Below are 15,769 nucleotides of genomic sequence, written 5' to 3'. Positions count from 1 at the left end.
GGCTTGGTCATTTTTTAATGTCTCAACATCTGACCCTGTTCAAATTCTCCTCCTAGTTTTCTTCTTTTTTCTGTCTACTCATATCATCTATTCTCTGGCTTTTCTTCCTTCCCTACTCCAAGACTTAGTTGCATAAGGACTCATCATAAGATAAGTGGATTACATTGGTGATGTGGGATAGGGAAGGAATCATCCCCTTTCCTTACTTCCCTGAATGGCCAACCACCACCCCACTCCTTATCCAACTGTCCATCCATTAATGACCCCCCCCCTCCCCACCCCACCCTTCCTCCACATACATCCTATATAGTATATCTTAATTGCTCTCTTTTTTCTTTGACCCATTTTACATCTCATTCACTGTCAGACTGATCTTACCCAAATAGCAATTTAATCAATTTGTCCCATTGCTCAAAAACCTATGACTGATCCAGTAGCTTTCAAGAAAAAGTTGAGGTGACTTAGTCTGACTGCAAAGGTTCTCTACATTCTTACTCCAAACTACCTTTTTGACTTCGCTTCTTGCTTCCTCCAAAACAAAATCTCCCAAACTAGTCTATTCCATGTTATTGCCCCCTGTACCTTTCTACCCCTGCATCTTTACTCATTCTATACTTTCTTGGATTGTAATCTTGAGAAACAACTGAAAATGTAACACTAAGGGGGAAAAAAAGAGTATCAAGAAATACTGTTCATTGGAATTGTTGTGATCTCTGTCCACTAGACTTCTCCCTACTCCCAGGACTCTTCCTAATATGAACCACTGATCTCCAAAGTCATTTAGGATTCAGCACGATGTTCCCTTACAGAGCAGTTACCTTCTTTAGATTTGTACTGAGAATATCTTTTCAAATCCTCAACACATTCATTCTGTTCAAGGTCATGAAAGGGATATGAGTGTCAGCAAATGAAGAAGCCATCTTTTGAAAGCTCAGCAATTAACATTTGGTCTTAGGATATGAATCTGAAAATTGGAGTAGAAGAAAATCCTCCTATCTCAGCTTCTGAGATTTTGCATTGGGTTCATATTTGTTTTCTTTAGTAGTATAAAATGACCTAGAACAGGTTTTAGATCTGGAAGAGACCTTCAAGATCATCTTGTTCAGCCTCTCCCTCTTCCCCAGTGTAATGAGGTCCAGTATAATGACTTCCCAAGGTTACACAAGGTAGTAGTGACAAGATCTAAATTGGAATCCAGGTTCTGGGGCTCCATATCCAGTGAGGATCTTTCTTCTGTACCACATTGCTTTTCTATTGTTCTCTTCTATTTAATTATCCAAAGTGTGTGACTACTCAATGGCATCCTTGTACCATCTTAATTTCTGTCATTTGTGAGGATTCCCATCACTCATTTTCCTGTAATTATACATGGTCTAGATAAGATCCTTCTGTGTTTTATGTTAGTATTTTCACTCTAAACAAAATTAAGTATCTGTTCTGGGAAATAAAGCCTACTTACTCCCTTTTTTGGCCAACAGGGGTTTTTTAACATATATTCCAAAAGCCTGTGCTATCCCAAATGAGCAGATTATGAAATGGTTCCCCCAAAAAAAGGTCCCCAAAAAGTACATTTTTTCTTATTGGCTAATATGTTTTACCAGCGAAGAACCTCCTAAGAGAATAACGCTAGCTTTTGAAGAAATTCCCACAAACCCTGTGGGCTAGTTGCCCCTTTTAGGGGAGAAGTTAGTGACACAATAAAACAAGAAATGTTTAAGAAGGAGAAAATTGAGGCGGGGAGAAGATTAAGTTTTTGTTTTAAGTAATACATTATTAAGTATTACATTATACAATATAGTAAGTAATATATAGCCTGCAATATGAAAATATTTATATGTCTCTCTCTTCCTGACCTGTGTTAGGCTGTGTTCTTAAACTGAATTGGATTGTGATAGAGGGGGGAAAATACCAATGATAATTATGAGGACCTTGAACATCAGGGACTTTTAAAGAAACACTAGGTTTAAAAGTCTTGTAAATTTTCTCTGGCTACTAAGCAATTGAAAGTGCTGACCATATTCCTCAGGAATTCACTTGACCTTGATTTTATACAGCTACACTGAAGTTTGTCTAACAGAAGACCCAGAAAGTCTAACCTTGCATCTATGCTACTGTTTGTTCTATAGGACTTATATTGCAAGCACCAGCAGAGTCAGAAAACGAGAGCTGTTTGTTCTTGAAATACCCAGTAAAAATGACTTGTTGAGAGAAGTATGTGCCTTTGTCTCCAGTATCAAATACATTGGCACTGAAACTTCCAGATTAGCACAGTAAGGGAGAGATCAGGCTGCTCAAAGGGGCAGTTTTTACACTGATACAACTCAGAGCTTAATATAAACACATGATACTTTATTTGGGGCTAATAGAAATTGATTTTTCTCTACTCTAGTTTCCAGATGCCATATGCCTGACACATGCAGTCCTGCATCCTTAACCAAGTGGTCAGAAATTGCTAAGGATGGTTTTGAAGAGAGGACAGCCATGTAGGGATCTGAATCAGACCTTTTCAGGGCCACTAACACAAAAATTGAGTGCTGTTGTTTCCACAAGAAGTCTTAAGTCGGAAACCCTGAGCAGAGAATAAATAATGTCATAACTGAAAGTACTGGTAACATTGTACTTCACTCTTCCTGGACTAAGAGAAGTACCTGAGGAAGTGGTCATTCTGACTACCTCTTCAGATAAATTGGCTTTGAGAGAGAATGACTTCTCTCTTTTTCTCTTCCAATGGTCTGTGTACCCTGGAAGTTTGGGGAAAGAAGTCTTAGGAGGAACGTGTGTCTGTGTGCGTGCGTGCTTTTCCCTTGAGAGGCATGACAAATCTAGGCAGCCCATGGTTTACCTTTGTGTCAAGTTATCCATTAGAGGCTTGCTTTTCCATCCTTTGTTGGCTTTTCTACCACATTTTATAGACTCATTGAGTTTGAACTGAAAGAAGTGAGAGTTTCCAGGTCATTTGCCTAGGGGCTTCATGCTACCTGGAGGTGAGGCCCCTGCACAGGTGATATTTTACAGGCGAGGAAATGGAGGCCTAGATTGTGTCTCAGGTGGCCTTTAAACCTGCAACCTTTCCTGTCATCCAGCTGGGTTAAACTAATTAGAGCAATACAGGCAGTGCACAGTTCAAAAAGTGTTACTCTCAAAATGGATAGTCTAATACATACAGATTTTAGACATGCATGAGAAAACATTTTATTACCTGCTACTCTCTACTGGAATTGATAAGCATGATCACTAAAACACTTATACCTGAGTTTTTAGTAACTTCCTTTATTTGCCTTGGCTTAGCAACAGTCATAGTGAATAAGTGACCTAGGAGAAAAAACATCAAAAAAGTCAAGGACTTAATTGGCCTTCTTAGTAAGAGGAAATCAAGCTGGAAGTCTTGCATACTTTCTTTGGCATTCTCCAGCACTTTCCTGGTTCCTGTTGAAATCAAAAATAGCAAGATAATGATTTTCCTTATGCTTCTACTTCCACTTCACATCAGGACCTCATCTCTTTTGTCTGCACTGTTACAATAGCTTTCTCATTGGTCCCCCTGCTTCCAGACTTCCCTCTAGCTCCTCCATGCAAACACACAAAAACTTCCATAGACACAGGTCTGCCTGGGTTACCCCTTTGCTTACAGTTTTTCAGTACTTTTCTATTGCTTTTAGATTAAAATGTATACTCTTTAGCCTGCAATTTAATACCCTTCTCTATTCTCACTCCAGCCTACTTTTCTTAGACTTACTCCCTGAGTTTTATATCCCATCTCCCTCCTCCATGCATTTGCACATATTGTCTTACCTGCCTACAGTGCACTATCTCTTCATTTCCACCTCTTAGAAGCTTTAGCTTTTTTTTTTTTTCCAGGGCTCAGCTCTGGTAGGTAACCTTCTACATGAAGCTTGCCCTAATCTCCCTACTTGTTCATACTCTGGCTTGTATTTACCAGTCCAAGTATTATATTGCCCGATGGAATGTAAGCTTCTCTAGGGTAAACCCTTCGTTTATCTAGCGTAATCTCTTGTACCTAATACAAGTTGAATTCTCCAAACCAGGAAGCACCAGGTAGAAGAGAAATAAGATGAACTCATGAGACCATTTTGTTTAAAATTCTGATTTGATTTAACCTTGTTTACCCAAGTTCATTACAATTTTAAGTTGGTTTTTATTCAAAAGATCCCTAATTCTTTCAGAGAATTTCCCCTTCCCTCAATGACTGTCATACCTATAAGTAAAACAGAATGTTAAACTCCAAGAGATATGTGTAAGGGCATCTAATACTCTCTGTATTTATTTGTGAAAACCTTCATGTACCTTATGTTTAAGTTCATTTTCTGTTAACACTATTGTCATGGGGTAAGATTCCTTCAGGAACATAAACTGTGACCTATTTAAAAGGGGACCCACTTATTGGAATGCCACAGGGCCTCTTTTAAATGGACCACGCTGTCCTTGTGTATTTGACTGTAAAATCATGCCAGGAAAATCCTGACTCCTCCCGCCAGAATTTATTAACCCATAATCATGGTCCAAGAAGGAAAACTACCAAGGAAATTGTTTTTTATAAAAGTACAAACCTACCCCCTGGCTTAGATCCTAGCCTTTTTTATCACATCCTCCACATATTCCAATGAGATTTAGTGACCTAGTTTTTGAGAAGTAAATAAGCAAGTTTCCTTCTAATCTTCACAAGTGGTATTCATTTCTCCAGATACCCCTAACCTTTTTGGAAACAGTGGGGCCAAGACCTTCGGTGGATTCTCTGGCTCATCGTTTGGAGAGCAAAAGCCCACAGGCACATTCAGTTCTGGAGGTGGGAGTGTAGCAGCACAAGGCTTTGGATTCTCTAGTCCAACCAAAACAGGTACTGATTATGTCTAGTCTATCACCTGCCTGCCTATACGATACAGAGGAAGGAGTAGGGGCAGATCTGAGGGGTTCCCGGGGTGGGGCAAAGGGGGTAGGTGTCTAGTTCTGTTACACAGAAAATTCAGAACTCAAAAGAAAGCATTTCCAATTTAAAAAACAAAATACAACCTTAAAAAAGCAAAGTACTTATGGATGAGAGACAAAGATACTTTATAAGGTTGTTTCTCTTGGAATACATTAACATTAAATCAATCCAGTGGATAATTACATTACCCTCAGTGAGATTTTTTTTACCTGGATTCCTTGGGCACAGGCTCAAAGAAATATTTTTTCTGCATGGTCCTGGAGATCATGGAATAGCCCACTCCAAACTTTTTTTAAAAAAAAAATTTTTTTTTTTACCAGTTACATGTAATAACAAATTTCCACTAAATTACATGATTGAACTTATCTCCCTCTCCCTTCCCTTCCCCCTCTTAGTGCTGGCAGGAGGTTTGATCTGAGTTATACATGTATTATCATGCAAAACATATTTCCATATTGTTCATTTTTGTAAGTGTCCACTCCAAACTTTTAGAGATACTCTTTTTATAACTTAAACTTAATCCATTTTTCTCCAATGGGCCATACCCCACCCAGACACCAGACTTGTTCAGTTCCATGAACTTGCTGTTTGATTTTTATTCTACTGCAGTTTTAAATGAATGGGCTAGTATAATTTCTCTGCCTCCTTCTGTTTATGCCCTTAGTGAATACTTTAAAAGAGCCAAGATTTTTTTTTAGTACTAACAAGACTGAACTTAACTAAGAAAATTCAGTTTTTGACTTGTCATATTTTTTTCTTTTTAAACCCTTACTCTCTCCATCTTAGAAACAATACTATGTATTGGTTCCAAGGTAGAAGAGCAGGAAGAGTTCAGCAGTGGGAATTAAGTGACTTGCCAGGGTCACATAGCTAGGAAGTGTCTGAGGCCAAATTTGAACCCAGGACCTCCTGTCTCTAAGCCTGCATCTTTATCCACTGAGCCACCTAACTGCCCCTTGTCAGATTTTTTTTTTTTTTAAACCCTTACCTTCCATCTTGGAGTCAATACTGTGTATTGGCTCCTAGGTGGAAGAGTGGTAAGGGGAGGCAATGGGGGTCAAGTGACTTGCCCAAGGTCACGCAGCTGGGAAGTGTCTGAGACCCGTTTGAACCTAGGACCTCCTGTCTCTAGGCCTGGCCCTCTATCCACTGAGCTACCCAGCTGCCCCCTGTCAGATATTTTTAAAAAAAGCTACTTAACACTATCATATCTGTGGGGTCAGTTTTTACTTTTAACTGAGCAGACGAGGACCCTTTCTTTTTTTCATTTGGTAACCTAGGAACCTCACAACTCGGTCGGTTCCCTCCTTCTGGCCCCCCCAATTGTTTTGGTGTCCCTAGAATATCTTTATCAGCTTTTCTTCCTTAAATAGTTGGTATACCAGTCTGCTTCCTGTTTGAGAGTAATTTTAGGTGGTTGGTGGCAGAACACCGCAGTGGAAAGTACCACTTCACTTCCTCCTCCCTCTCACTAGAGTGACAGAAGATTATTTTCAAGGGACTGGATGTGGCATCACCAGCTTCAGCCAGTGTTCCACTAGGCCTTGTTTCCACCAGTGGTGCAGTAAGCAAGCGGACCCTGCCTATATTCTAATTGTGCTACCTCTCCCCCTGCAATGGGTTGGTAAAACATTTAGTCTCTTACCCCTGCTGCAGGAGAGTCATTAATGTATTGGATTTAGTGGATATTGAGAATCCTTGCTCCAACTCTAGAAATGACATTTATAAAATATATAAAACCTATCTCTCTCAGCAATAAGAGAGAGTTGTGTATCCCAGAACAAGTGAGCTCTCTTTCTTTTTGTGGGATATGAACATGGGGATTGGTTTCACATTAGCATTGCATTTTATTTTTATCCACTTCTTTCTTCTGCCTAATTTACTTTCTATACCATCATATCTGTTCACCACGTCCAAAAAACCCTTGTGTACAAAGCACCAGATAAAGCTCCATGTGTCTAGAAAGAAAGTAATTCGATCTGTGATCATTCTTAAATAATTTAACTCAAAGGGTTTTTTAGCGCTTTTATACACACACACACAGTTATATTTGTAACCAAACTATCCATTATTGTAATAGAGACTGGAATTTCATCCGCAGTACTAAAATGCATAATGTTTCTCCAAAAGTGAACTTTGGCAAAAAATATCTCCAAAGTCCTCTGACAACAAATTTTAAACAAGCAAATGACTGAATCATAAAATAACTATTTACTACCAAAATGCAACTAATGACCTTTGGTGCACAGTATATGATTTTTCTGATTGCATAATGATTTCTGCAAAAATAGTTTGCCTTTACTTTTATTGAATAATAACCTTGACATTCTAGTGGATGGAATAGAAACTTCCTTTGTCTCCTTTAGACATTCATCTCTTTGATTTCCTTTACTCTATTTATATTAACTTAACAGTTAAGTCAAGTCAAGTCAGCAGGTATTTATTAAGTGCCTACTATGTGCCAGGTAAGTGCTAAAAATACAAAGGCCATAAAGCTCGTATTCTGAAAGGTCCAATTTGCATGTTTCCATATACAAATAATTATGTACAAATAAAATGTGTACAGGATAAATTGGAGGTAATCAACAAATGGAAAGCACTAGCATTTAGGGATCAGGAAGGGCTTCTTGAAAAAAGTTAAATATTTTACTGGGACTCGGAGCCAGGGAAGCAAAAAAATAGAGATGAGGAAGGAGAGAATTCCAGACTTGGTGGGAGCAGCCATTGAAAATGCATGTAAGGGGGCAGCTGGGTAGCTCAGTGGACTGAGAGCCAGGCCTAGAGACAGGAGGTCCTAGGTTCAAATCTGGCCTCAGACACTTCCTAGCTGTGTGACCCTGGGAAAGTCACTTAACCCCAATTGCTTAGCCCTTACCACTCTTTAGAATAGATACTTATGTCAATTCTAAGACAGAAGGAAGGGAGTTTTGTTTGCTTTTAAGAAAATGCATATAATCACAAGTTGGGTTGTCTTATGTGAGGAATAGCAAAGAGATGAGCCTTAATCTCACCAGGCCTCAATTTCCTAAAATGGGAAGATTTAGACTACTCAGTCAGTCAGACTTTAGAGTCCCTTCTCTCTTGAAAGTACAATGATTCTTATAGGGACAGCTAATTGACTCAGTATGTAGAGGCCTAGAGTCAGGAAGGTCTGAATTCATATGTCTGGCCTCACACACTTAACTAGCTGTGTGACTGGGCAAGTCACTTAACCTCTCTTTGCCTCAGTTTCTTTATCTGTAAAATACTGGCAAAAACAGTACCAGCCTCCTAGGATCAAATGAGTTAATAATTGTAAAACACTTAGGGCAGTGCTTGTCACAGGAAGCATTAATGTTAGCTACAATTATTACTATTACTGTTTTGTAGCTCATCAGTTTCTGCCAAAAGAACTGAGCAACTGCCTTCAATGGCCGCTATTCTTATTCTGTTTTAGAACCATAGGATTAGGGGTAGCTGGGTGGCTCAGTGGACTAAAAGCCAGGCCTAGAGATGGGAGATCCTCAGTTCAAATCTGGCCTCAGACACTTCCTCCCTGTGTGGCCCTGGGCAAGTCACCTAGTCCCAATTGCCTAGTCCTTACTGTTGTTCCACCTTAGAACCAGTATTGATTCTTATACTGAAGGTAAGGGTTTTTGTTGTTGTTGTTGTTGTTTTTAAATCATAGAATTGGCCCCACAGATCTCTTAGATATTTAAATAACCTTTTCTGGGTGAGCACGTGCTCAAACATCATCTTTCTAGCCAGATTCATGGTAGAGAAGAGATGAGAAGAAAGATGCAGGGCACAGCGGATACCTTAGAATCACTGATAATGCTTGTGCATGTTTTCCCAGGGCTTATATAGTACTACTCTTCCCCAGAAGACAACCTGTGAGCTTCATGTTAAAAAGATTTTTTTTAACTGTATGGCAAAGTCCCTGGTCACAGTGAGAGAAGTATTCCCTGTCCCCTCCCCCCTCCCTCCTTTGTGCAATAAGAGAGAGACACTGATGAGAGATGTGAGAGCCATTATGCTTTAAATAAATAAAAAGCATCTGGCAGTTCTCCAGTGCTATGCATCTCCTTTCATTTCCAATGTAACCTAGTTTGTGGATCCTCCCTGATAGGCAATTTTGAGCATCTAATTTTATAACTTGGATTTTCATAGGATTGCCACTATGCTAGTAGTAGGTAATGAAATCTATATCCCATTGGAAGCTGTAGATATTGAAACTGCTATCAGTGAATGGTTTTTGGTTTTTCATTGGCAGTTTCAGTAGCTCCAAGAATAAGCCAGGAAAGGATCTGAAATATACCAAGTATGCTCTCAGGAAATGAGTCTGGTTTCACAAGATTCTTCATTATGAAACCTTCCATGCCTTTGAGAGAATATAGAATTCTCTTGGACAAATCTGATGGACTCTTATAGGCATATCTTTTTGATTTACATAAAATGAAGATCTTTGTGGATACCAGACCCCAACTAAAATGGTTTTTGTACTGATATGAGGGGATACAGGCCCTATCTCAGGGCTTTATAATATAATTGAAATTCTAACTTTTTTGTCTTCTCTTTCTTCTCCCTTTTGGTTTCCTTTCATTTTTCATTTTAATGTTTCTACCTTTCCTTTTAATGTCCTCTCCTGCCTACCCAACCAACCCCTTTCTGTCTTTGGTTTGGTTTTGTTTTTGCCTCTGTTTTGCTCAGGTGGCTTTGGTGCTGCTCCAGTGTTTGGCAGCCCTCCTACTTTTGGGGGATCCCCTGGGTTTGGAGGGGTGCCAGCATTCGGTTCAGCCCCAGCCTTTACAAGCCCTCTGGGCTCGACGGGAGGCAAAGTGTTCGGAGAGGGGACCGCAGCTGCCAGCGCCGGAGGATTTGGGTAAGCAAGCTATTTGGAGGTAGGAGGCAGAGACCAAAAGGTTCACACTAGGGGAAAAGGGCCTATGGTTTGTCATCATTTTAAAATGCAAAGATCTTCTGAATTTTCCCAATTATGGGTAGTGAGATGGAGGCCCCTCTCCCCCAAGATTCCTCATGAGAGGTGCCATTAAACCCCAAGCTGCCTGTTCCCCAATAGAATAGATTGTTTTTTCCCTTTTGTTATGTTTTTTAAACTAGACTGTTTGATTATGTGGTCAGACATCAACTGTGTCTGCACTCTATAACATTGAGAGTGGAGCCCATTGCTCATGTAAAGTTGGTGGAAATAGGGGAAATAATCTTTTGTCAGGCATTTCATTTGGGACAGCCAAGATTATTGCCCCATGTATTCATGAACTTCTATTATGCAGCCTTGAACAAATGAATGTCATCAGATCCATCTCTCCTGGGACTCCTCTGCATTTAATCTGTTGTCTCTAAGCAAATAGCACTTTGTTGTCCCCCTTTCCTACCCTGTACTCTTAGAGTGGGCATGCTGCTCCATGATTCCCATGAACCAGCTACTGTACTCAGCAGCCTGGTGATTGCTCAACTTTCAAGAACCCTAGTTGCCACATGCACGGGGCAATGCTGTGTTGGGGGTAGGTTTAGAAGCCCCGAAACTACCTTGACTATAAGTGCCAATGGGTAAATAGCCTTTCAGTCCACATCAACCCCAGAGGAAACTTACCTTGTATAGGCCACTGTTCTTCATTTTAAGCAAATATTCCTAGAAGTAAACATTTCATGCTCCTCCACTGTAGAATTGGGCTGAAGGAAAGATGTAGATGAAAAATCTCTAGAATTGGCTTTAGGAAGAAAGGCAAGAAAGATACCATCTTCCAAGGCACCTTGGTTCAATACAAGTTTTAAGTGGGTGTCATCTATGTGGCAACCATATCTCCCCCATCCTTACTTAGCAGGTGTGGGACTCTTGCCTTTGGCCCCACCAAGACCCCAGTGTGAAGTCTTGAGACCTGAGATGATAAAAGATAATCTGGGCTGAAAAAGATTCAATTCAAATAGAAAGATAGCTATGCTTGTGAAACTGGTTAAGTTCTCCTCTCGCATGTTTGAGAGAGAGAGCAAGCTGCTGACAGTGGTTTTAACAAAACTTGTTTTTCTCCTCTTAGAATGATATATACTGCAACACCTTTATGGTTAAGGCAGTTGAACCACAAGTTTCTGCGTCACTAAATTTACCCATTTCCCTTCATGACTAGTATAGATATGATTCATTTGACAAGCCAAATATCTGATGAGTTTGTCTTGTAGATCACATTCCCTTTTCCCAGAAACCCCTTCTGGCTTATTACTTTTACTATTTTTTTTTTTTTTTTTTGGTGGAGAAGAGGGCAGGGCTAACTTCTCAGGGCAGAACTGTGAAGAAAGTCCCTTTGGTTCCCCTGACTGTCCCCTTTTCTCCACCCTCAAATGTGTCAGGATTGAGGCTTCAGCTTTGTACAAGCTGAAGTGAGTTTTTGTATTCATACTGCTTCTTAGCCATAACACTAAGACCAATGTGCAATTTGACATGAATGCTAATCTCCCTGTAAGATAAGCAGAAGCATTGAGGTAAAGAAAAGTTTGCAAGGGAAAGGAAAGAAAGCTTGACAAAAGCTAGTGTTTCTCAGAAAACCTTCACAAATATTACTCCTTCTGATGATTCTTTCACCCACCACAAATCAGCTTGGGAGGCCACAGTAAAGTGCTTCTGATTCATTTTCTGTTTCTTTAATGATATAGAAGAGTAGGGAACTCACCTTGGTTTGGTCCCTTTTCTATGAAGCAGACTCTTTGTAGTCAGATAACTCAGCTGTTGAGAGCATTTTGCTCAGGAAGCCAAGGTCATAGGTTAAAAGCCCAAGTAAGGTCATTAACATCACTATCACAGATCACACCCCCAATGCTGACCAAACATCTGACAGGTGCATGCTATTAATTACAAGAGCACCCTTTCAAGGCAATAGAATGGATTTGAGCAGATGTATCCCCATTCCTGAAAATAGGAGTCTTTTAAGTGCAGTGCCCTTCCTACTAGTGATGGGTTATTTTAGCATCATCTCTGTATGAAAAAGACATCAAACCATCCCTGTAGTATTTCAGATTGAAATTATAGTTGTAGAAGTAAGCAGAGTTTCAATGTAGAGAGAAATGAAGCTGGGTAAGGGGCAAACAGTTTTTAACTCAAAAGAAAAAAATATATTTTAATGAGGGGATGAAATGAAAATTAGGAAGGAGTGAAGGTGGATAACCTGCCCAATATTTAAATGACCAGTGATTTCATTGTTTAAGATACAACCAAAATTATGGCCAAGCTTTGCTTAATTAAAAAAAATTTTTTTTAAACCCTTACCTTCCATCTTAGAATCAACATTGTGAATTGGTTTTAAGGCAGAAGAGTAGTACGGGCTAGGCAATAGGGGTTAAGGGACTTGTCCAGGGTCACGCAGCTAGGAAGTATCTTGAGGCCAGATTTGAACCTAGGACCCTCCTATCTCTATGCCTGGCTCTCAATCCACTGAACCACCCAGCTGCCTCCTTTGCTTAAATTTTGATTCTCCCTAAAGCCCAGAAAACAATGCCATGATAAAAGCTCCCCTTTCCAGGAAGCTGTTGGCTAGAACCTAGTTCGTTACTTCACATCACAGACGAAGATGATCAGTGAGAGGAGAATGATAGCATAGTAGAAGTCCAGCATAAGCTGATGAGAAAAAGGCTTCAGAAGAGCCAGCAATACAGATACTTACTAATGGAACATGCTCTGTCTTTGGAACCCAGGTTTGGCAGCAGTAACAATACAACATCATTCGGCACCCTGGCTAGTCAGAATGCACCCACCTTTGGTTCACTGTCCCAGCAGACTTCTGGCTTTGGGACACAAAACAGTGGATTCTCTGGTTTTGGATCAAGTGGAGGAGGTAGGAAACCATTTCACTTTATAGCATAAATACCCCAGTACTTTCATTTTCCCTGAGCTGAAACTCAAATAAATGCTTCCTGCTCCAGGGAATTCCAGGTGGTTGGAATCTAAATCTTTCCCCATGGTTCTTCATTTTAATATTTTTAAATTTTTAAATGGTTAATGAAAGGATGTCCTTTTCCCACCTTTTTCCTCCCCCTTTCTCTCCAGCTTTAAATTAGAGGAGATAAATGGTGCCATTGGTACCATGTAAGTGGTAATGATTTGCCTTTCACTGAAAATTTAACCAAGGATCCAGAAATTCAGAGTAGAATCAAAGAGAACACCTAAAGAGTTGACTCTAATAAATAGCTTGTGTTTGACTTAGCACTCTGCTCTCTTCAGAACACTTTTTTTTTTGTCTCATAATAAAACTATGATAGTTTAGATGGGTAAAATTATCCTGTTTTTACAGAGGAACACGCCACAGTCAGGCTCATTAAATGATAGGCCCCCAGAATCAAACAAATTTAGTGGCACAGTCAGGTCTGAAACTCAAGTCCTCTTCTTCCGAGGCCAGTGCTCTCTCTGTTCTATGTTTAAATCACAGATTATTAGAGGGAAGGCCAAGGCAAGCATATAATGAGATGAAGTGAAAGCACATTTCTCATTGGAATGTCCTTTTCTTGTCCTAGCATAACTAGAATAGAGAACTTATGCAAAAGATGTTTTGTGTGAAAACATGAGATTATTGGACATTGAGGCTAAGGGTCTAGAGAGTGCTATATTATTGGTTGAAAAAATAAAGAGGATATGGGGGGGGGGGGGTTGATCTTTTAAACTCTTACTTTTCATCTTAGAATCAATACTGTGTATTGGTTCCAAGGCAGAAGAATGGTGAGAATTAGGCAATAGAGGCCAAGTGATTTGCCCAGGGTCACACAGCTAAGAAGTGCCTGCAGCCAAATTTGAACTCAGGACCTCCCATTTCCAGACCTGGTGCTCTATCCACTGAGCCACATAGCTGCCCCCAGTTTTTTCCTTAATGGACTTTGTCATATCTGTAGATAAATTCAGTAAAGCACTAAATATAATGCAGTGAAAGAACACAATATTTCAAGTCAGAGGACTTGTATTCAAATCCCGGCTTTGTCACTTTCTCCCTGAGTAACATTGGGCAAGTGAATCCCACCAAACCTCAGTTTTCTCATATGCAGATGAAAAAAGTTGAATTAGATGACCTCTATGGTCCCTTCCAGCTCTAAAGCCATAATCTTATGATCCTTCCCTCTCAAACTTGTCAGTTTCTGAAATTTTTCTTGATGTTAATTCTATATCTTATTGAAAACTTTCAAAAGAGGTTGTTTTTTTTTCCAGAGGAAAAATAGAAAGGAAAAAATTGTTGAGTATAGGCTGATTGAAAAAAACAAGTAACTTGATCCTTTTCATTTCTCTTTTAGGGTTTGGCTTTGGATCATCTACCACGTAAGTACCTATCTCTGGTGTTGTGTGATTTTAGTTATAATTTTTTAAAAAGAGAAAGAAATAAAATGAATGTGTAGCTTGTAAAAAAACACTCAAGAAAAGTATATTGAAATAATGACTTGTTTATTTGGATTTTAAAGCAGAAATTAAGGATCTAGATATTTTTCCTATTTAGTTTTCTATAGATTTTCTTAGTAACCTCAAGTTTAAATAGCAGTATTTGAATTTTATGTCTGTTTTGGTGGTCATGTTTTGTTTAATAAGTCGAAGTAGATGCTAGTCCTGTCCTTGTGTGACAGATGAAAGGGAAGGAAGACTTTTTCCCTTCTCTTAGAACAGTGATGGGCAAACTGTTCCCCGTGGGCCAGATCCAGGCCTTAGTTTTCCCATCACTGCCTTAAGCAATTCCCTAATCACTACATCTGGATGTGGGGGTGTAGTGATTAGGGAATTGCTTACAGCCATGATGAGCAAACTACGGCCTGGATTTGGCCCGCAGGGGAATAGTTTGCCCATCACTGTCTTAGAGCATAGTATTTCAAAGCCAGGACTTGAGAGCAGATAAAGAAAACATGTTCTTAATGATACTTGCTGGCCGTTGGATGGCCAGAGGTACTTCGTGCCCTTCCCAAACTCTGTGGTCTTGGAATATCTCTATACTACTCCTATACAGAATTGCAGGAACATTTCTAAAACATGAAATCCTACACCCAGGGACCTAAGTCAGTGCTTTATAAACCCTCTGTGGGCTTCATGGGAGTCACTACTCTGTTCTACTACATCCTTGCAGGTCATCCTCAGGGTTTGGTGGATGGAGAAGCTGAAAGGATCCTGTCGTTTCTTTCTGTTCCTGGGATCGACTGCATGCTCGCCTCCTCCTCAGATGCAAATCTTGTATCAGCCTTGTAGAGGGCATGTGCCCTTTTTTTATACAGAAGATGCTGAATGCTTATTTTTTATTTTTTCTCTCTCTATTAAACTATTTGGCCTCTTTCTGCAGAGAATGCATTAGGGTTTCTTTCAGGCTACAGTCAGGAAAAAAAATTCCTGTTGTCTTGTAGACCTGAGAAATTCACCCAGCCTTATGCCAGCCTGAGCGATGACCAGTGCGTGCCCTTCCCAGTAGCACTGAAAGTAAGAGAAATATGGCATTTACATAGAAGGTGTTAAGACAGGAGCTGTTTTTTGGCTTGTTTTTAATTAAACTTAATTTTGTAGAACATGTCTTGGTCTATCCTGTCTGTGCCCTCCCAAGTAGTGCCCCCCAGGGCATTATACCTTCATGCTGGAAGAAGAAGAGAAACTCATCTTCACTTAGAAATCAACATCAGGACAGATGCAGCAGCACCTGTGAATAAAGTTAGAGAGAAAATTTGGGGAACCTCCCCCTGCTTGGAGAATCCTTTCATGCCTAGAAGGACTTCACTTCTTCCTTGGGTTGTTATGAATCTGAAATCCTTGATGAGAGTTCAGAAAGGATGTGGGCCTATCTCCATACTCCATATCCCTTTTTTCCTCCAATCCCAGCCTCATTA

At 39.9% G+C, this 15,769-nt stretch overlaps 1 protein-coding gene across 1 annotated transcript in view; it reads left to right on the top strand.

Annotated features, from left to right (window-relative positions):
• NUP214 (nucleoporin 214) overlaps window positions 1-15,459 on the top strand; it is a 100,626-nt gene extending 85,167 nt beyond the window's left edge. Inside the window, exons 32-36 of the mRNA XM_044663974.1 lie at window positions 4,703-4,855; window positions 9,635-9,806; window positions 12,629-12,768; window positions 14,210-14,234; window positions 15,025-15,459. Coding sequence (XP_044519909.1) covers window positions 4,703-4,855; window positions 9,635-9,806; window positions 12,629-12,768; window positions 14,210-14,234; window positions 15,025-15,058 — 524 coding nt within the window. The 3' untranslated portion in view covers window positions 15,059-15,459. The remainder of the gene's footprint in view (window positions 1-4,702; window positions 4,856-9,634; window positions 9,807-12,628; window positions 12,769-14,209; window positions 14,235-15,024) is intronic.
• The last annotated feature ends 310 nt before the right edge of the window (window positions 15,460-15,769 follow it).

The sequence above is a fragment of the Gracilinanus agilis genome, chromosome 2 (genome assembly GCF_016433145.1).
Source record: "Gracilinanus agilis isolate LMUSP501 chromosome 2, AgileGrace, whole genome shotgun sequence".
NCBI classification, from domain to species: Eukaryota; Metazoa; Chordata; class Mammalia; order Didelphimorphia; family Didelphidae; genus Gracilinanus; species Gracilinanus agilis.
This window is presented reverse-complemented; position numbering and strand designations above follow the sequence as displayed.